Raw genomic sequence first — 19,704 nt, forward strand, 5'->3', positions numbered from 1 at the left:
GTTTTGGTGAATAGTACATTTAATGTGTGTGTTTATAACATGGTCGGGACATTTTAAGACCATATCTCATTCGCATGCAAATAGCCATTTAAAGCATTTTTATTTGTTAGGTGGCTCTTTTTTCAAAAACATATACACGTAGATATATGCAGGGCCGGCTCAATTATTGACGAGACCCGGTGCTAGATCTGTCCCAAAGAAATTAAGGGCCCTTAGACAATTATTTTTTTTTGTCTATTATTATAATTTAAAAAAAAATACCAAATTTGTATTCAACTAATTGTTGTTTTTAATTATAGAAATGTTATTTTCTTAAACTTGGATTTTTTTATATTGTTTTTAACAAAATTTGGGATTTTTAAAGTATAATTTTTTATTTAGTTGGTTATTTTATAAAAAGTTGGGATTTTTTTATTAAAAAAAATAAAATAAAAATAAATTGGACCCTAGGAAGCTAGGACCCTGTGCCCTAGCACTCCTAGCACATGTGCTAAGCAGGGCCTGGATATATGCATACTTGATAGTTGATACTTGTATAGAATGGGCAAGGGAAGAATTGTGTCCATGAATGGATTTACAAGATGGGGCAGAGTTAAAGAACTTGTCTTAAGGAATTGGTGCATACTTAATAAATAGAGAATGCGGGTCATTGTCTTAACTGACGTCGTCTGATGATTTTCACATGGTCACATGTGCAAGTTTTCACCAATATATAATCTCTCATAATTTACAGCATGAATTCTATATAGTACACAATCAAACTTATTTATACATTTCATTGCATTGTTAAAACATTTGAGCCGACTCACCGGCCAATGCAAAAATTGAAAGAGATAGTAATTGATATAATCATCCTAGATATAGACAAATTTAGGATGGTTTAATAAAGAGACATGAATTTGTTTAATTGTCTCAGGTCTACGTCGAAAAGTACAGCTCATCTCATGGATATCATATAGTACTTTATCAATAGATTAATTTTTTGTATGTATCTGTAGTTGACCAAGTACAGTGGTTTATAGATAACAGAGCTGTTCCACTTGCTATAGAATCGGATGAACCAATAGAACTATGTTTTTTTTGTTACTAATCTATAGATGTTAATGCAAATGTCTAATCTTGATATCGGTTAAGTCCGGTTAAGGTGTTTGATGGACTCCAATTGAAAGCCTTTTGCACAACAGGGCGAGAGAAGAAAGATAGAAAAAGAAACGTCAAATTCCGATTACACTTTAGTTATTGAAGAATAACAAGGTATAGGCCCAAGAATCAGGTTTGCGAATCGTAACATTAAAAGTGGTGACATTTGAGGCTTTTTGTCACAACTCGAAAAAAGAAAGAATAAAATTTAGGCTCATTCATCGCCAAGAAATCGGACATGTTTTCGAGTTGGTGTAGGAAAACCTTTCAAACGCAGCACTCCTGGAGATTGCTCTTTGGCCTCCACGATCTCTTCATCTTCACTGTCGTACTCAGATCGAGTGTGTTTCCCTGCAAATTCAGTCTCTACGCTCATCTTCCTCATTCCCTCACACAACACATCCACAATCCCTCCCTCTTCTTCCTCCTCTTCCTCGTCGTAAGAATAGGCTCCCTCATCCTCCTCGTCTTTGGCACTTGCATTGGCTGGGTTTTGAGTCACCCGTCACCCCAGAGGAGCAGCCTGAGCTCTCCCATAAATCTGATTTATCACTGAAGTCCAGCAGCAATGACCGAGTTATGCTCGGGCTCTTCAGGCTCTCTTCCTTGTCACCAAACGTGTTGCTTTCCACCACCTGCAAGAAGAAGGAAGAAACCAAGTTAACATCCCCCACGAGAATCTTCTTCCACCTATCAACAAAAACAGAGAACCCATATAAATCTTGTTTTACCTGAGATGTTGCTCTGAATTGTCCTGCAACAACCGGAGAAGTGATCACAGTCTGCATTTCGTCAGAGAAATCGAGAACTTGGGGGGTGTTGGCCGGAGTTGGGGCGAGAAGTCCCATGGGAGAAGTAACGAGATGGATGAAGGGACGAGATTGCATAGAAATCTTGGTGAGATCTGCTTCTTCTTCAACCTTCTGCAAGAGGGTCTTGACTTGGCCTCTCAAGAGAGCCTCACCAGATCCAGGATTGTTGTTGATTCTGCTCATATTCCTCCTCTTCCCAACCACTCCTGAGGATGGTGTCTGCATCGCCAGACCTACGATCGGCGAGTCGTTCGTTATGTCAAATAACGCTGACCTGTCTTTTGCACCGTTTCTTTGTACCGACTTCGACTGACATTTATCGGAATCATCCGCTTTCTCTGTAGGACAGAATTAGAAACAAGGAAAATCAGAAACCCAAATAATGTAGTCTGACAAAATTCAGGGAATCATCAAGATTCTCTCAGCAAAGAAATCTTTAAATTAATCACACAATTCAAAATGAGTCGGGAAACCAAGAGAAGAATATGGAGACTCACTTGAGGATAAGAGATTAGTGATGGCATTGCGGGTCTGGGACCTCGTGACTCTTCTTGTCGATGAGGGTGTCTCCATTATGATTTACGAATCTATTGAATCCGATAAGCAATGAAAGGGTAATTTCTGGGAAACTAAACAGAGAAGAAGAGAGAGACAAGTGATTGAGGCGTTGGCAATTAGGTCAAGTATAAATAAATAGGTAGGGTTTTTTGAGAGAAAGTAGCCGTTGGGTACAAAAATGGAAGGAGCCGTTTATGAAAAACTAGCCGTTGTGTTCTTTCCTTCCTTGAATATTGCCGTCGGATCATGGGCCTTTTCGCCCTAAACAAGCCCATAATTAAAGGCTCACCTCGTTTATTTGATAAAACTGATTTATATATTAACACAAAATCATATACTTCACAACAATCTTTATTTTAGCTGTCATTACAAGACACATAAACATCCTCGGTGTCTTTATTTTCTAAACTTTATAAATACAAGATTGGGCTAGTTGGAATAGTTTTAATTCTTTGTAGCAACTGTGTCGCTAGCTCCATTGTGCGGGTCTTTGTTGTTCATCAGCTTAGATAATCTCTCAGCGAGGCTCTTCCTGGTTGCAGGGGATACACCATTCTTCCCAATCATCGACTCAAGAACTGCCTCACCCAACAACTTGTTCTTGATTACCGATTTTCCAGTTTTCGGGACTCTCTGCCCTTTCGAAAATGCAATCTGCATCACAAGTTGTGAAAAGACCATTCATTCCATCGATATTATTCCAAGTCAAAACCGAAATAGGCTTACTCACTGTGAGAGAGCCTTTAGGACAGATAGCGAAGAGGACTGAAGAGCCGGGAGGGAAATCTTGGTCTTTGAAGACCATCAAGAATTGGTCGATGGCTTTGGCTTCAGATCTTGTGTATTTCCCTGACGCTTTCATGATCTCCTCACAGTATTCTACTACTTTATCCGAGTACTGTATTCCCGTTAACCTCACTTACATCGTCACCCTTGCGAATTTCTCAAACTCACCTTTTCCCACAACAAAAGAACAAGTAATATATGACGTGTTTAACTTGAACATATACACAAATCGTGTGAACGAGAGACAAAAGTGTTTTAAACTTTTAATTAGCACGTAATAAAGTGTACACCTGTGACGCACGAGTTGACGGAAGAAAGGGACGGATTCCGTCAACTCCTTTGCATTCTTGCCTTTCCACTTAACGGAGAGTGATGGTAGTGCCATAGCTTCAAGGTAGACTCCGATGACCGTCACAATCACGAACTTGCCTTCAATGTCAAACCATCGTATCCCTGCGTGCATATATATAAGGTAATTAGCCACATGTATGTGTGCATTATTGATTGTAGACACATATATAGACATAGGCCCACGTTTTGATGCTAACCTGCACCACCGAGGAAAAGCTTTTTGTGGGAAGCGGGCGACTCAACAGCCAGAGGAAAAGTAAATGCGTCGACGTGGAGTGGAGTCACCGAAGGCAACGGCATGGGCGACGAGGAAGACCAACTCATCAAGTCTAGTTTGATTTTTGACATTTATTTATAAGGTCCATGAAGATTGAAGAGTACTATACTAATTAATTACTAATTTTCAAGTTTTTCATTTTTAATGAGAGAGAGGGGGAGAAAATAATGCGACTTACTTGATGATAAGAGATTGTTGGCGAGAGACATGGTGACTTTTCTGAGTTGAGGACGGTGCCTGTGAGTTCGTTCTGAGAAAGAATAAATGGACAAGTATGAGTAAGTAGGTTAGGTATGCGTAGGCCACAAAAGAGAGGTTACCAACCCTGCAAATGACAAAATTCTAAATATTTACATCATTTTTGTTTGTATAGTATAATTTGTATATGTTAGTTATATCCACCGTTCGTTTTAGCTTGTCATGCATCACAACTCGCAAGCCATATGATGATATCATCACCTTTTTTCATCGAAATTTTTAAATTTGAGGAAACAAATTGAATGGCCCAAAACATAAAAGCGTATTGGAAGCCCGCTTGGTTGGGCTCACTACTAGTGATCAGAATTGGTGCGAGGGGCCCACGTTCTATAACAAAACATAAAAATACGTTAGACCATCTCCAATCGTGAGCTCTCACCAATTTTTTAATATAAGTTTTGTCAAATTTTTAAATGAGAGTTTGTGTTTTCTTTTAAAAAAATTTCGTACTCCAATAGTGATCTCTCTCAAGTAGGTTCTTAAAAAAAAAAATTCAAACATGTAAAAATATATATGGTTCTTGCAAAAAAATGATTTTCTGACCAAACTGCAATGCAAACTGATCAACTGCAGCCATAGCTTGACAAGCTGAACCAATTGATCCATCATATCTGCAGGAAGAAATCATAACCATCTGCAGATTCCAAGAACAAAGGTCTCCAAGTAAAAACAGAAAAAAGCAAACAAAGTCTTACATTGATTGGATCCAAGAACAAAGGTCTCAGTAGGAAGATTGCCACGTCTCATGAAATCGATAATTGCTTTAGATCAAGCTGATCATATCAGATAAAATGTTGGTTCTTGATTTCTCAAAGACATGGTTTTGATGCAATCTTTAAAAGGGATTTCAAAGGAGATCTGTTTTTGTTTCTACCTTGGGATGAAGTTATCTTGAAGAAGAACTAATGACTTCAACGTGAAGCTTATCGTTTATGGGAGGCTCATCTACTGGGAACTGAAAATCTTCATCCCATCTCGGTTCTGTTTTTCTTCACACGTTACAAAATCAAACCAAAATTTGTAAATTTGATGTTTTGATTTTAAATTTAAGAGAATGTCAATCCCTTCTTGTTCAGCTCTGCAAATAACTCAAAATTAAGTAAGCCTCAGGACCTATATCTAAATCATATATAGAAGCATACATCAATGTCTCGAGATATTACCACAAGCCTTAAAGAGAGATATTAATCAAAGATGGGAAAAACAAAAAGCAACGAGCCTCAGACTAATTAAAGAATTCATATGAGTGGTGAATCAAACAATGTGGACAGTCTTTTTCAATCATCAATGGCTCTTTATCTAAACCAAGTTCACAAAAATTAATAGTGATATATATAAAGCACACACCTTCACTTTGGTAGCATATATATAAGACTCATGGTTATTTCTTAACTCAGCCGTTCTTCTTCTTTACCTTATTTTGTTCATGAAACAATAACAAGTCTTAAGATTCAGAGAAGCAGCAATCCATTACCTTAACGGATGAAATGAATGTCATCCATTTAGGAATTGATTCTCGTTCCGAGTAGAGTCCATAAGCTACTGATACATGCACTTCTACCTTCATCTTTACTCTAAAATATAAAATTCAAAATCCCTAATCGACCAACAACAAATTCCCAAAATTAAATCATGATAATCTGCAGAAAAGTAGTAGATTCTTACCAATTACAAGATTTCTTGATCGAAGACTCTCATTCGATCCTCAATCGATCTCCAAATTGATTTCTCTCCACAGCCATCTGTTTTGTCTTAAGAGAGAGATGGTAAAAGAAAAGAAACGCTGGAGATTTTTTTTTTTTTGTGGCCAAAAATACAAACCAATTACAGAGTGACACGTCATCGTCTCTCTTGCCATCAAAACCTCTCTCAAGAGAGACAGCTCTCTCGGAAATAAATCATTCTGATTTATTTTTTTCTACTTTTAATCAGAGAAACGATCAAGAGACCCCAATTTGCACACCGTTGGAGATGCCCTTAGGTGGAGAGTAGTAGTATACTAGTATTTGTTTAGGCTAGTAAAGTACCATGTCATGCAAACGTTTTTCAATCTGGACAAGTAAATAAAAATAATGAAAAAGCAGTTTCAGATTCATACTGCCAAGTAAGTGCCTCCCGTCACCATTAACACACTTTTGGTGTTCCCATTAAAAGAATATAATTTGATCCCTTTTTTTTTTTTTTTTTTTTTGATAACCCAGTATCCAGACCACACAGTGATCTGACTAGCCCATTAGGCCTAAGCCCGCGTCACAGGAATTTTTAAGCCTCCACTTAAGGGCCCCCTGATAAACTGGTGGTCTGGGGCGCCTGAGCAAGTCCGCAGGTAAATTCCCAGGTGGCCACAGGAATATATAAAGGGTTAGGGCCAATCCACTAATTGCCAATTGGTTTTTAGTTGGAAGCCCAGAATTAGCCCAAATTTAAACATCGCCTACCACCATGTGATTTATTTGATCCCTTTCGGAGTACGGGTAGAGGAAAAACACAAAAAAGCATCGGAATACGGGTGTGCGTTGGAATGGCACGTGAAAGTGATGCACCGTCAGTCACCGGAATTGCAAAATAGATTATTTCATTTGTTGTTACTTTCATCCTAATTCCTAACTGGGACAAATTCAATGCAAAGAAGTCGAATACTAAGTACAAAATGCAGAAAAGATCCAGGCTAGGAGAGGCTCTACTCTAATAGTATGGAGTTAGTTAGAAAGTAAAATAAATGAGAATTTTGGAGGCAATAATGCAAAACTGAAGGTGAGTCGAAGGAATACGGGTGTGCGTTGGAATGGCACGTGAAAGTGATGCACCGTCAGTCACCGGAATTGCAAAATAGATTATTTCATTTAGTACTGTTTAGGGAGAAACGCGAGTAGAATTAGAGAGAGAGACTTGAGAATACTAAGTACAAAATGCAGAAAAGATCCAGGCTAGGAGAGGCTCTACTCTAATAGTATGGAGTTAGTTAGAAAGTAAAATAAATGAGAATTTTGGAGGCAATAATGCAAAACTGAAGGTGAGTCGAAGAGTCTTTCCGGGGGATGGTGTCGGGCCCAAACACAGGACAGGATGGTCTTCTTCGCTTTCACACCAAAATACGATTTAATTATTTCGGTCTTCGTGAAACGAAATGAAATGACAGTTAAAAAAATCTCTGAAATTGTAACAAACCCTTTTTGTGTTTTCCACTGCTGTTCGGTTTGTTTGTGTAAGAAAACAGATATAGTAATAAAAAAAGAAGAAGAAAAAAAAAAGAAAAGGGGGAAAGTGAGAAGGATCTTTCCTTGGGGCTCCTCCAAGTCCAGGAGGAGGGGTTCACTCGGCTCTTTGGGTTTGACCAACTCAACTCTCTTCTAATCTTCTCCTTCCTCTCATCTTCTTCTTCTCTTCTCTCTGCTTTTATTAATAATCCCTTTTCTTCTTTCCATATCTAAAGTTCTCATCTCCATTCAGAGCCATGGGTGTCTGTTTCTCCGCCATCAGAGTCACTGGTGCTAGCAGCAGTAGACCAAGCAGTCAGACCAACAACCCCAAATCCAAGGCTGCTCCTTCTCCCATCGATACCAAGCGCCGAACCGGCTCCATCCCCTGCGGCAAGCGTACTGATTTTGGTTACGCCAAAGACTTCCACGACCACTACACCATCGGCAAGTTGCTGGGCCATGGTCAATTCGGCTACACCTACGTCGCCATCCACAAACCCAACGGAGATCGCGTCGCCGTTAAGAGACTCGATAAGACTAAGGTACTTTTTTTCAGCCCTTTTACTAGTTCTTGGTATCTATCTCCCTCTGTTTATATCCTCCTCCAATACCCTAGTAGATTCACAGATAAACAAATTGGCATCTTTTTAATTCACTTTAACACTAGTTGTAGATTCTTTTTTTCTTTCTAGAACAAGATTGTTTTACTTTTGGGAATGTATCAACTGCTTTGATTCGTTTTTTTACTTGTTAGTTAGTTAGTTACTGCTCTTTCTCTGTTTCATCGCATCTTCATTGCAACATTATTCTGTGGTTTTACTGCATCCTCTGCTCTGCTTTGAGTTTCACTTCACGCTCACAGATGGTTCTTCCTATTGCGGTTGAGGATGTCAAGCGAGAGGTTCAGATTCTTATAGCTCTTTCTGGCCACGAGAATGTTGTTCAGTTTTACAATGCCTTTGAGGATGACGATTACGTCTATATTGTTATGGAGTGAGTCTCCTCCTTTCCTCATTTCTTATCTTCTTCTTTTATGCAAACAACCGTCTCATTCTATCGGCGGCATTCACATCATTTTACTCTTGCTTTTCTTCTAGGTTGTGCGAAGGAGGCGAATTGCTGGATAGGATTTTATCCAAGTTAGTTTGCATCTCTCAATACTCTGTTACCGGTATTGTAAGAAAGAACTTACCTTCTCATTATTGACGCTTTCCCTCTTCTTTTGTCAGGAAAGGTAATCGATACTCCGAGAAAGATGCTGCCGTTGTCGTTAGGCAGATGCTCAAAGTCGCAGGAGAATGCCATCTACATGGTCTTGTACATAGAGATATGAAACCGGAGGTACTTTCACTTGCATATACCTCTTAGCAAGTCCTCATGTGCTTTTTGTTTTTAATAATAATCTTCTGCTTTTGCTCCTCTTCCAATTTCTTGCAGAACTTTTTGTTCAAATCAGCTCAACTAGATTCGCCTCTAAAGGCTACAGATTTTGGTTTATCGGATTTTATCAAACCAGGTAAGTAGAAGCTATCAAAATCCACACTAGCAAAGTGGTAGAGCCTATTCTGTTGATTTCTTCTTATAAACAACTCGATCCTTCTCAGGGAAAAGGTTCCATGACATTGTTGGTAGCGCCTATTATGTTGCTCCCGAAGTACTAAAGCGCAGATCAGGGCCTGAATCAGATGTGTGGAGCATTGGTGTGATTACGTATATATTACTTTGTGGGAGGCGGCCTTTTTGGGATAGGACAGAAGATGGTATATTTAAGGAGGTGCAGCTGAAAACTTAATTCACTGGATTTCTATCTCTATAGCTTTTCTTATTTCTTTCTGCCTTCCTTATTAATATGTACTATATGAATATAGGTTTTAAGAAAGAAACCTGACTTCAGCCGTAAACCATGGTTAACTATAAGCGACAGCGCCAAAGATTTTGTGAAAAAGTTACTTGTAAAAGACCCACGAGCACGGCTAACTGCTGCACAAGCCCTATGTATGCTTTCGACTTTTGAGTACTAGTTAGTGATTTTTTCATGTACGGCGGATTCTTTGACTAATGCTGTATTGTCTCTTGCCTTTGCAGCACATGCGTGGGTTAGAGAAGGCGGGAATGCTACTGATATCCCTGTCGATATTTCAGTTCTTAACAACTTACGTCAATTTGTGAGATACAGCCGTCTAAAGCAATTTGCTTTAAGGGTAAGTTGAATGAGGAAGTTGTTCGATGGATAAAAACAAAGTGATCCGAACATGTCTCACATGCTTTGTGTTTCTCCTTCTGACAGGCGCTTGCTAGCACACTTGACGAGGCAGAGATCTCTGACCTCAGAGATCAATTTGATGCGATTGATGTGGATAAAAATGGTGTCATTAGTCTTGAAGAGATGAGACAGGTAAAAAAGCTCATGTTATTTTGCTTTAAGAACATTACTAATTAAATCTAGGCATGATCAGTTAATCTTTATGTATCCATTTGGCCTATTTTCTACAGGCACTTGCCAAAGATCTTCCTTGGAAACTGAAGGATTCACGAGTTGCTGAGATCCTTGAAGCGGTAGTTACATTCTTCTTTTCCATTGAAATTGCATCTCTGGGGGTATCAGAGGAAGACGTAATTTCATAATGAGCCGTTGTATACTTGTATCTTTGCTGGTCACAGATTGATAGCAACACTGATGGGTTAGTGGACTTCACAGAGTTTGTAGCAGCAGCTCTACATGTTCATCAACTGGAAGAACATGATTCAGAGAAATGGCAGCTAAGGTCAAGAGCAGCGTTTGAAAAATTTGACATTGACAAAGACGGGTACATAACGCCTGAGGAACTTCGAATGGTAAGCTTAACTAACCTCTTATTAATATTTATCGTAGGTAGAGTAGATGTTTAGGTAAGTGGGGTGATGAAACCCAATTTGTTTGTGAATCCTCAGCACACGGGGTTAAGAGGATCAATAGATCCACTGCTGGATGAAGCAGACATTGACAGAGATGGGAAAATAAGCCTGCATGAGTTCAGGAGACTCCTAAGAACAGCGAGCATAAGTTCACAGAGAGCTCCAAGTCCTCAAGGCCACAGGAATCCTCGGTAGTATATACTAGAAGAGGTGTAAGGACACAATGTAATTTGTTGGGATGTGATCTGTCTTATCTTGTTGTTATATGTAATGTTGCTTGTAAGATAAGTGGGCTTTTTTTGGCGTTTGTAGTGATAAGTAAGTAAGTACTTTGGTTGTTTAAGGGCAGCCAAACCAAAGAGAGAAAGTGGAGTGAAACTCTTATTGAACTGTCCATTGATGAAATACGAGAGAGCTCTTCTTCTTAAGGTTACTACTCTACTAGTAGATGGAGGAGGCCACGTGGAATTCTCTGAGTGGGGGCCGAATCCAAATTTAATAATGGATGGGCACCACCAAAGAAACATAGAGAGCCAGCTGTAATTTCGATTCTACCATATATATTTGGTCTGTTTCCATATTTCTTAGTATAATATTCGTTTTGAGAGCACCAAACCAAACACACCCTTTTCTATGAGTATTATCCAGCCAGGATCTGAGTGGCTCCAACGAATTTAGTAAACAATGATTGATTCAATGTTTGTTAAAGGAATATCTCAAATCTAATTGGATATATATGTGTGCATTTTTTGCAGGTTCGGTGAATGTAAATTGGTGATCTCTCAATTTGACTAGTCACGTTTAAAGATACTAATCTCTATTAGATTATGATAAGTTGGTTTAAATAGAAATGTTGATGAAAATCCGCCGGGATATGCTTTATCAAAATGCATATGGTATGTCCTTTTTTTTTTTTGGCTTTTTCCGAAGACGGGAAAAGTCAGTAAGTAATAAGAAGGGGCATATTAGTAATTTCGGACAGTAATCAGCGGCCGCGTTTGACATTTTCTCAAGGAATCATTCGTCCGTCGACCATCTCTCCAATGAATTCTCTTCTTCTTCTTTTCTCTTTCTTAGTGTTATTTCCGATCCAGTCAATTTCTCGGCTTCCATAAAACCCAGTTGACAAGAAAAAAAAAGCTTTTTCCTTTTTGCCCTAGATCCTCAAAGTTTTGTCCTTTCTTTCTTTTTTGGTTTCTGAATCTCGATTTGCCATTGATCTGATCTCGACGATGGCGGACATCGTCAAGCAAATCCTAGCAAAGCCGATTCAATTGTCTGACCAGGTGGTCAAAGCCGCCGATGAGGCTAGTTCCTTCAAGCAGGAGTGCGGCGAACTCAAGGCTAAGACCGAGAAGCTCGCCGGTCTTCTCCGTCAGGCTGCCCGCGCCAGCAACGACCTCTACGAGCGACCCACTCGCCGTATCATTGATGACACGGAGCAAATGCTTGAGAAGGCTCTCTCCCTTGTCCTTAAGTGCCGAGCCAATGGCCTCATGAAGCGCGTCTTCACCATCATCCCCGCCGCCGCGTTCCGGAAGATGTCTGCTCAGTTGGAGAACTCTATCGGAGACGTTTCCTGGCTCCTCCGTGTCTCCGCTCCGGCGGAAGACCGTGGTGACGCTGGCTACCTTGGTCTTCCACCAATCGCCGCCAACGAACCCATCCTTTGCCTGATCTGGGAGCAGATTGCCATTCTCTACACCGGATCGCTTGAAGACCGCTCCGATGCCGCCGCCTCGCTGGTATCGCTGGCCCGTGACAACGATCGCTACACGAAGCTTATCATAGAGGAAGGAGGTGTGGTGCCTCTCCTTAAACTGCTCAAGGAAGGGAAGCCCGAGGGGCAAGAGAACGCCGCGCGTGCGTTAGGGTTACTGGGCCGTGATCCGGAGAGCGTGGAGCACATGATTCACGGCGGCGCTTGTTCCGTCTTCGGCAAAGTCCTCAAAGAAGGGCCGATGAAAGTCCAGGCGGTTGTTGCGTGGGCTACGTCGGAGCTTGTGTCCAATCACCCCAAGTGCCAAGACGTCTTCGCTCAGCACAATGCCATTCGGCTACTCGTTGGCCACTTGGCCTTCGAAACGGTGCAAGAGCACAGCAAATACGCCATTGCCACCACTAACAAAGCTACTTCCATTCACCACGCCGTCGCTCTCGCCAAGGAAAATCCTAATTCCACCTCCTCCGCCGCCGCCTTGCCCAAGGGCCTTGACGAGGATCAGAGCTCGATTCCTCATCCTACTGGGAAGCAAATGCCGAATCAGATGCACAATGTGGTCGTCAATACCATGGCTGTTAGGGCAAACCCTCCGAGGAAGTCGACTAGCAACGGTGTGAGCCAGAGTAATGGTGTAAAGCTACCTAGCAATCTACAGCAGCACCAGAATTCAACTTCGAGCGCATCCAAGACTCGAGAGCTGGAAGACGCAGCTACCAAGTGTCAGATTAAGGCAATGGCTGCCAGAGCGCTGTGGAAGCTGGCGAAAGGCAATTCCACCATCTGCAAAAGCATCACAGAGTCCAGAGCTCTCCTCTGCTTCGCTGTTCTGATTGATAAGGGCAACGAGGAGGTTCGATACAACTCAGCTATGGCGTTAATGGAGATTACGGCCGTTGCAGAGCAGGACGCTGATCTGAGACGCTCCGCATTCAAGCCCAATTCCCCGGCCTGCAAGGCTGTGGTTGATCAAGTGCTTAGAATCATCGAGATTGCTGATTCTGAGCTACTCATCCCCTGCATCAGAACCATAGGGAACCTTGCTAGAACTTTCAGAGCAACCGAGACACGGATGATTGGGCCTCTGGTGAAGCTTCTGGACGAAAGAGAGCCCGAAGTGACAGTGGAAGCGGCAGTTGCCCTCACGAAGTTCGCCTGCACGGATAATTACTTGCACAAAGATCACTCGAGGGGCATTATAGAAGCTGGAGGGGGCAAACATTTGGTTCAGCTGGCCTACTTTGGAGAGAGTGGCGTCCAGATTCCGGCGTTAGAGCTCCTCTGCTACATAGCACTCAATGTTCCAGACAGCGAACAGCTGGCGAAGGACGAGGTTCTGGCAGTGTTGGAGTGGGCTTCGAAGCAGTCATGGGTGACACAGCTGGAGAGATTAGAAGCACTGTTGCTGGAGGCAAAGAGCAGACTGGACCTTTACCAGTCAAGAGGATCGAGGGGTTTCAATTTCAATTGATTCATTGTTTCGATTTTTTCTTGAACAGCGGCGAATGCAGAATACGTACCTTGTTGTTTAATACCTTACCCGTGTAAATCAAAAACAAAAAGGCTTTTGAGCATTTCTCTGGCTGATCTTCTCTGTACAGATTCATATATCTGCAGACGATATCTCATTGATTATTTATTTGAGCCTCTCTTTTGAACTATTTCGTGTGTGGAGACAACGAGAAAGGATGAGTGAGGGAGGGAGGGATGACTCCCATCCCATGTCAAAATAGATGAGTATAAGAGGCCCATCAAATAGTGCTTGAGCCCATTAGATATAGTGAAATGTGAACAATAGGCGCAGCAATAACTTATCCTGTGTAACACTTGGCCTCGCATTGCCCTTCACACAATCCACACACATCCAATCACAACCTCATCATATATCTCCCGCTAACCTTTTTCTTCTTTTTTTTTTTTTTTTGACTTTGATCTCCACCAGTTCTTCTGATCAACCATGGCTGCTGCTCTAAGTGCTGCAGTCTCTTTACCTTCCTCCAAGTCATCCTCTCTCCCCACCAAAACATCCTCTGTATCCCCTCAAAGGATTTTCCTCAAGAAGGTATCGTTTCGTTTCGTTTCATTTCATTTAATTATATTTGAATCACAAACAAAAAGCTGGATCTTGACATGCATAATTGCTATACATACAGAGCACACTGTGTTACAGGAGGAGAGTTGTGTCAGTGAAGGCTCAGGTGACAACAGATACTACCGAGGCACCACCAGTTAAAGTAGCCAAGGAGTCAAAGAAACAGGAAGAAGGAATTGTTGTCAACAAATTCAAACCTAAGAACCCTTACACTGGTCGCTGCCTCTTGAACACCAAGATCACCGGCGATGACGCTCCCGGTGAGACCTGGCACATTGTCTTCACCACCCAAGGTACGTAAATCCCTTTATTTAAGGCATTGCATTTTGTATTCTGAGGAATTTTCCGAGTGATTAGGTTCGTTGATGAATTAGGTGAGATTCCGTATAGAGAAGGGCAATCGATAGGAGTGATTCCAGAGGGAATTGACAAGAACGGGAAGCCGCACAAGCTCAGGCTTTACTCTATCGCCAGTAGTGCCATTGGTGACTTTGGAGACTCCAAGACCGTAAGCAAATAATCCCTCTAACAAAGTATATATATATATATATATATATATATATATATATATATAATGATTACAAAATGATCTTCTCTTTATCTGGCAAATGGATTCTTCTTTTGCAGGTTTCTCTCTGTGTCAAGAGACTAGTTTACACAAATGATAGCGGAGAGATTGTTAAGGGGGTCTGCTCCAACTTCTTGTGTAAGAAAGAAGACTAGTGTTGGATCGATTACGGTTTGAACTGTTCTTAGTGTTTGTTATGTTCCGGTGTTTTCAGGTGACTTGAGGCCGGGTGATGAAGCTAAGATCACTGGACCTGTTGGGAAGGAAATGCTTATGCCAAAAGACCCTAATGCCACCATCATCATGGTATGTCCTCACTTAGAGAGCATAATTTAATCAACACTTGTACTGATTACTTCTTGTTTTCTGTTTCCTTAGCTTGGAACAGGAACTGGAATAGCTCCATTCAGATCATTTTTGTGGAAAATGTTCTTCGAGGAACACGAGGACTACAAGGTGAAACCAAAAGAAAACTCTCTGAGACACATTTGTCGCCAATTATAACACACTCACTAATTGAATTTGCCAATTATATGTGCAGTTCAATGGTTTGGCCTGGCTCTTCTTAGGTGTACCCACAAGCAGCTCACTGCTATACAAGGAGGTACATAAGCTAAATCCTAGTCAACTTTACCAATGTTGTCTTGTGCAAAAGCTGTTGTTGACTTGTGTGGATAATGACAGGAGTTTGAGAAGATGAAGGAGAAGAACCCAGACAACTTCAGGCTGGACTTTGCGGTGAGCAGAGAGCAGACGAACGAGAAGGGAGAGAAAATGTACATTCAGACAAGAATGGCAGAGTATGCAGAAGAGCTGTGGGAGTTGCTGAAGAAAGACAACACCTTTGTTTACATGTGTGGTCTTAAGGGTATGGAGAAGGGTATCGATGACATTATGGTCTCACTTGCTGCTAAAGATGGTGAGGACATTGATTTCATTTCATTTGTTTTTGAGAAGTGTGTGCCACATGTTTTATTAAACTGTTTGGTTTGGGTGGGAACAGGGATCGATTGGTTGGAGTACAAGAAGCAATTGAAGAGGAGTGAGCAGTGGAATGTTGAAGTCTACTGATGAAGGCTTGTGAGGGAGTTATTATATAATGTAGATAAAAAGCTGATGCATTGTGAAATCTTCATTTATGCTTCTTTCTTCTTTCTCAAGGATTTTCCATCAAAACATTCAAAAGAGAGCATCAATACCATCAAACTAGTCTTTCTCACTTGTTGTTCATGTTATATTTCTTGCAACAATATAGTGAGTTTTGTGATTTATGTTTTTCATTTCTAAAAAACTTTTCTTTTTGGACTCTGAATATGAAAAAGAGGACTAGGTGTCAAAAACTTTTCTCTTCAGATTTTTGTACAATTTATGGTGTGGATCTTTGAGTTAGTTACACAGATACAATCATGGTCACTAAAATTTGGTGAAGTTAATACTTTTCTCTTGGATCGGTCCTCTTTTTGTTCCACATTTAGTAATGACGATGTGTAAAGGATTCCGGCAAAAAAGGGGACTGGTTTCTGAATTGAAAATATATAATTCGTTATTTTGTTATAATCAACATCACAATTAGATATGTACAGACAAACTAAGACAGTAGAAAAGTGGTGGGACTGAAAAGTTCTAGTGGACACAAATCAGCTTGCAATTCATGAATTTGGGATTAGGCAAATCCTAAACCCAATGGCTCTAAGCAATCCACTTTCTAATCTTTAAACAAACGGAGAAAGAAGCTAAAAGTAGCCAACTTTAAGTAGAGTCATCAACCTAAGGACCTTTTTGAGTGAGGTATTACAACACATTCTTCTTTGCTTCGTTGGATGGCAATTTCCTGATTTTTGCAACGAAAAGGCCGCTGGTTGCTGAGGTGGAATGATCAAACCGCAGTGTCTTAGACGTGCGACCACTTCTACACGGCCAATCCTCGGCCATTTCAATCTCTTGTAGCTCTGCATCATCATAACCCAGTTTTCTGTTAGTCTCCCCACTAGTCCATAAGTAAGGAACAAGAAATACAAGATTCAAACAAAATCTGACCTATAGCACCTACAAAGTTTGAGTTTTATCTCGAAAACGGTAGCACAAAGAATATATTTTATGTACCTGCAGAGGAATTTTCAGCAAGGAACTGATCCACCACATCTTCGTTTTGGGCATGCGTCAAACTGATAGTTACACGAATTATATCACTGATTCAGGATAAAAGAGAAAAAAAAAAAAAAAAAAAAGAGCACAAAGAGCTTATTGTGATTGGATTTTCACCTGCAAGTGCTGTACACTAGGGTGCCAGCTTCTCTCAACAATCTGAATCCATTTCTCAGTAGATTCAACTGCAAACAAAGGCCCTGGCAATGATCACCAGAGAGGCAATAACAAGGGCACAGGAAACACCAACAAACTTATGGAATTTACCTGAAGAGCTGATAAGTTTCTATCGGTTCTCTCAGCATCCAGTACACGGCGTTCCAGAGTTGTCCAACCCCATTGCTCAAATTTCTGGATATGTTTGATTGAACCATCGTGTGTGCACTCTGCGTCTACAAGAACCTGCATATTTCCACTTCAATCTTTAAGTTGTGTCACTTTTAAGTGACTGTATCTGCATCCGCGGATCAAAAGTATACCTTATCATACCCACAATATGCATAATCATCTTGGTCAAGGGATGTATAAAGTTGCTTCTTTGTAAGCCCGATTACTCCAGAACCCTGTCCGTAGAAAATAACTTCGGGCTGTCCATTCTGCGGCAAAACAGAATTCTTCCTGGCCTTAGCTTCTTGTTTCCTTTGTTTGTAAGGTCTACGGGAGGTCCACTGCGTGAATGTGTCTTCATGATCGTCCATACATGGTAGGTTTGTGGTTGGTGGTACTGAGAAAGTGGTTCCATCAGCAAGAAAAAGACGGGTCCTTTCAGCAAGCCCATATTTGAGAAGCATAGTTCTGCAGGCAGCAAGACGATGCCTTGCAACATCGACACCAGTGGCAGTGCCCTTGTCACCGAGTAGGTCAAGCATCATACATAGTTTAGCACCTGAGAGTAATAATATTCCCGAATGGACACAGAACAAAATCAAAGCAGCGCAACGAGTAAGATGGTGGAACGAGAGAAGAGAGATGTATAAATAAATACCAGGAGCAGCACAAAGATCCAAGACATGGTCTCCTGGGGAGATAGCAAGAGCTGAGACAGCGGCACCGGAAGCTGCATCGATTCCGTACATCTGGAAAGCCGAAGAAAGGTTATGAGAACCGAATAAGCGAGAGGAGAATTGGTGTTTGGTTGTTCTCACCGTGCCTTGCTGATAGGCCTTGGATCTGGCTATATGAACATGTGGAGGGATAGAGTAAAAGCCTGGTAACCAGTTCACCTTGTCCAGTTTACAGTTAATTTGGGATTCAATCTCTTCGAGAGCATCCTCGAACCCAGGTTTCAACCTTCAAACGGAACGGACCTCTCGGGGTTTCAATGCCAAATCTTGAGAAAAGCAAAGAGGGGGTGGTGGTCTCGAGTTACCTTACATAGCGTGGAATGGAATTTCCGTGAGTATAGATTGAAGGATCAAGGCCATTAGCCTCTAGAAAGCTAAGGAAAGTCTCCGGTAACTGTAGCTTCGACGTTTCTTCCATAGAGAGAGAGAGACAAGTGTTTGGTCGGAAAATTAGTCGGAGGGACGAGAACAGAGAAGAGCAGGGCGCAAAAGGCTGAGCAGCCCAAAGCCTTTTTATAGATACTCAAAAAGCCCAAAAAGTAAAACAATCAAAGTCAAAGGGTTTTGTATTTATTTCACTTATAAAAATACACACACACAGCTTTTATTGAAAGTTTTGATTACAAGAAAGAAAGAAAGAAGATACCGCAATTCTAAATAGAAAATGATTTATTACATCACACTGGCAATTATATTATTCGACAAGAAGGATGAGAATCTTAATATGATTAGTTTGCAGATGGCTCCTCCTCCTCCTCGTTGATGGGAAAGCTGTGATCCACCCAGGCCAAGTAGCCACCTCCCATGTTTCTCACTTTCTTGTAACCCTATATTTTTACCATATATAATATGAATGATTCTTTGGAGATTAAACACATTAGTCGGAGTGTATAAATTAGTATATATACTTACTGCGGCAACAAGTTCAGTTGTGGCTTTTAAGGATCTGGCTCCACTCTGACAACCCTGTTTGTATCATACATATCATTTACCATATTTTATCAACCCCATGATTAAAATCCCTCTTCATGTGATTTTGATCTTAAGGACTTCCTATGTGTAAAAAAGTAATTAAGGAAGAAAAGAGTTACCACAAGGATATCATCAGCTTGGTCGAGAAGAGAAGAGACTTGCTCTAAGAAGTCTTGATTCTTCGCTCTACCTAGAGTAGAGATCACAAGGCTTTCCATTAAAAAAATACAAGTGTTAAAAATTTAATAATGTGTAAACCATATTGAACCTAGAACACCTCTTAGGGGTTTGGATGTTGTATCCAATTACTTTACACAAAATTAAAAAATTTAACACTTATAAAAAAAAGAAAAAAAAAACAAAACATTTTTAAAAAAATACAAATGTTAAAAATTTAATAATGTGTAAACCATATTGAACCTAGAACACCTCTTAGGGGTTTGGATGTTGTATCCAATTACTTTACACAAAATTAAAAAATTTAACACTTATCAAAAAAAATAGAAAAATAAACAAAACATTTTTTAAAAAATACAAGTGTTAAAAATTTAATAATGTGTAAACCATATTGAACCTAGAACACCTCTTAGGGGTTTGGATGTTGTATCCAATTAGTTTACACAAAATTAAAAAATTTAACACTTATAAAAAAAAAGAAAAAAAAACAAAACATTTTTTAAAAAATACAAGTGTTAAAAATTTAATAATGTGTAACCATATTGCACCTAGTACACCTCTTAGGGGTTTGGATGTTGTATCCAATTAGTTTACACAAAATTAAAAAATTTAACACTTATAAAAAAAAAGAAAAAAAAAACAAAACATTTTTAAAAATATACCACGGTCCAATCTGTACTCTCCACATT

At 40.4% G+C, this 19,704-nt stretch overlaps 6 protein-coding genes and 1 long non-coding RNA gene across 10 annotated transcripts; 3 read left to right on the plus strand and 4 right to left on the minus strand.

Moving 5' to 3' along the window:
• Nucleotides 1-1,195: 1,195 nt before the first annotated feature.
• LOC9302839 lies at nt 1,196-4,346 on the minus strand. Its single transcript, XM_021016279.1, is given in 9 exon segments — nt 1,196-1,645; nt 1,647-1,775; nt 1,872-2,290; nt 2,450-2,519; nt 2,973-3,164; nt 3,241-3,464; nt 3,594-3,749; nt 3,845-3,976; nt 4,103-4,346. Coding segments are annotated over 9 exon segments (1,644 nt in total). The 5' UTR covers nt 4,134-4,346; the 3' UTR covers nt 1,196-1,354.
• A 309-nt stretch (nt 4,347-4,655) lies between these two features.
• Nucleotides 4,656-5,180, minus strand: LOC9302840. Its single transcript, XR_002329424.1, has 3 exons — nt 5,057-5,180; nt 4,878-4,955; nt 4,656-4,816 (listed from the first exon to the last, which is right to left on the minus strand). It is a non-coding gene; the product is annotated as an uncharacterized LOC9302840 (long non-coding RNA).
• A 2,226-nt stretch (nt 5,181-7,406) lies between these two features.
• Nucleotides 7,407-10,710, plus strand: LOC9302841 (calcium-dependent protein kinase 28). The gene is made up of 12 exons (XM_021028223.1): nt 7,407-7,924; nt 8,245-8,375; nt 8,480-8,521; nt 8,612-8,723; nt 8,820-8,898; nt 8,987-9,156; nt 9,251-9,377; nt 9,468-9,583; nt 9,670-9,777; nt 9,876-9,938; nt 10,044-10,217; nt 10,314-10,710. Exons 1-12 carry the CDS (start codon nt 7,637-7,639, stop codon nt 10,470-10,472), a joined length of 1,569 nt encoding a protein of 522 aa, XP_020883882.1. The 5' UTR covers nt 7,407-7,636; the 3' UTR covers nt 10,473-10,710.
• A 405-nt stretch (nt 10,711-11,115) lies between these two features.
• LOC9301157 lies at nt 11,116-13,658 on the plus strand. The gene has a single exon (XM_002865036.2). The coding sequence runs from the start codon at nt 11,510-11,512 to the stop codon at nt 13,466-13,468; it is 1,959 nt and encodes a 652-aa protein (XP_002865082.1). The 5' UTR covers nt 11,116-11,509; the 3' UTR covers nt 13,469-13,658.
• Nucleotides 13,659-13,799: 141 nt separating this feature from the next.
• On the plus strand, nt 13,800-15,932 carry LOC9301158 (ferredoxin--NADP reductase, leaf isozyme 1, chloroplastic). Its single transcript, XM_002865037.2, has 9 exons — nt 13,800-14,059; nt 14,151-14,382; nt 14,464-14,597; nt 14,717-14,795; nt 14,872-14,963; nt 15,036-15,113; nt 15,199-15,261; nt 15,342-15,576; nt 15,661-15,932. The coding sequence occupies exons 1-9, from the start codon at nt 13,955-13,957 to the stop codon at nt 15,726-15,728; spliced, it is 1,086 nt and encodes a 361-aa protein (XP_002865083.1). The 5' UTR covers nt 13,800-13,954; the 3' UTR covers nt 15,729-15,932.
• A 239-nt stretch (nt 15,933-16,171) lies between these two features.
• LOC9301159 lies at nt 16,172-18,432 on the minus strand. Of its 4 annotated transcripts, none has more exons than XM_021028241.1 (8): nt 18,177-18,432; nt 17,948-18,092; nt 17,788-17,878; nt 17,282-17,688; nt 17,070-17,204; nt 16,920-16,987; nt 16,761-16,822; nt 16,172-16,606 (listed from the first exon to the last, which is right to left on the minus strand). In XM_021028241.1, exons 1-8 carry the CDS (start codon nt 18,224-18,226, stop codon nt 16,449-16,451), a joined length of 1,116 nt encoding a protein of 371 aa, XP_020883900.1. In that variant the 5' UTR covers nt 18,227-18,432; the 3' UTR covers nt 16,172-16,448. The 4 variants fall into 4 exon arrangements, 3 of the variants coding, with proteins under 3 accessions (XP_020883900.1, XP_002866769.1, XP_020883909.1); XM_002866723.2 differs by having other exon boundaries at nt 18,172-18,431; XR_002332575.1 differs by having other exon boundaries at nt 16,515-16,606; nt 16,695-16,822; nt 18,172-18,432.
• Nucleotides 18,433-18,507: 75 nt separating this feature from the next.
• Nucleotides 18,508-19,056, minus strand: LOC110225821 (thiosulfate sulfurtransferase 18-like). The gene is made up of 3 exons (XM_021015838.1): nt 18,958-19,056; nt 18,779-18,832; nt 18,508-18,693 (listed from the first exon to the last, which is right to left on the minus strand). The coding sequence occupies exons 1-3, from the start codon at nt 19,054-19,056 to the stop codon at nt 18,595-18,597; spliced, it is 252 nt and encodes an 83-aa protein (XP_020871497.1). The 3' UTR covers nt 18,508-18,594.
• Nucleotides 19,057-19,704: the final 648 nt, after the last annotated feature.

This window comes from Arabidopsis lyrata (assembly GCF_000004255.2).
Source record: "Arabidopsis lyrata subsp. lyrata unplaced genomic scaffold ARALYscaffold_8, whole genome shotgun sequence".
Taxonomy (NCBI): domain Eukaryota; kingdom Viridiplantae; phylum Streptophyta; class Magnoliopsida; order Brassicales; family Brassicaceae; genus Arabidopsis; species Arabidopsis lyrata.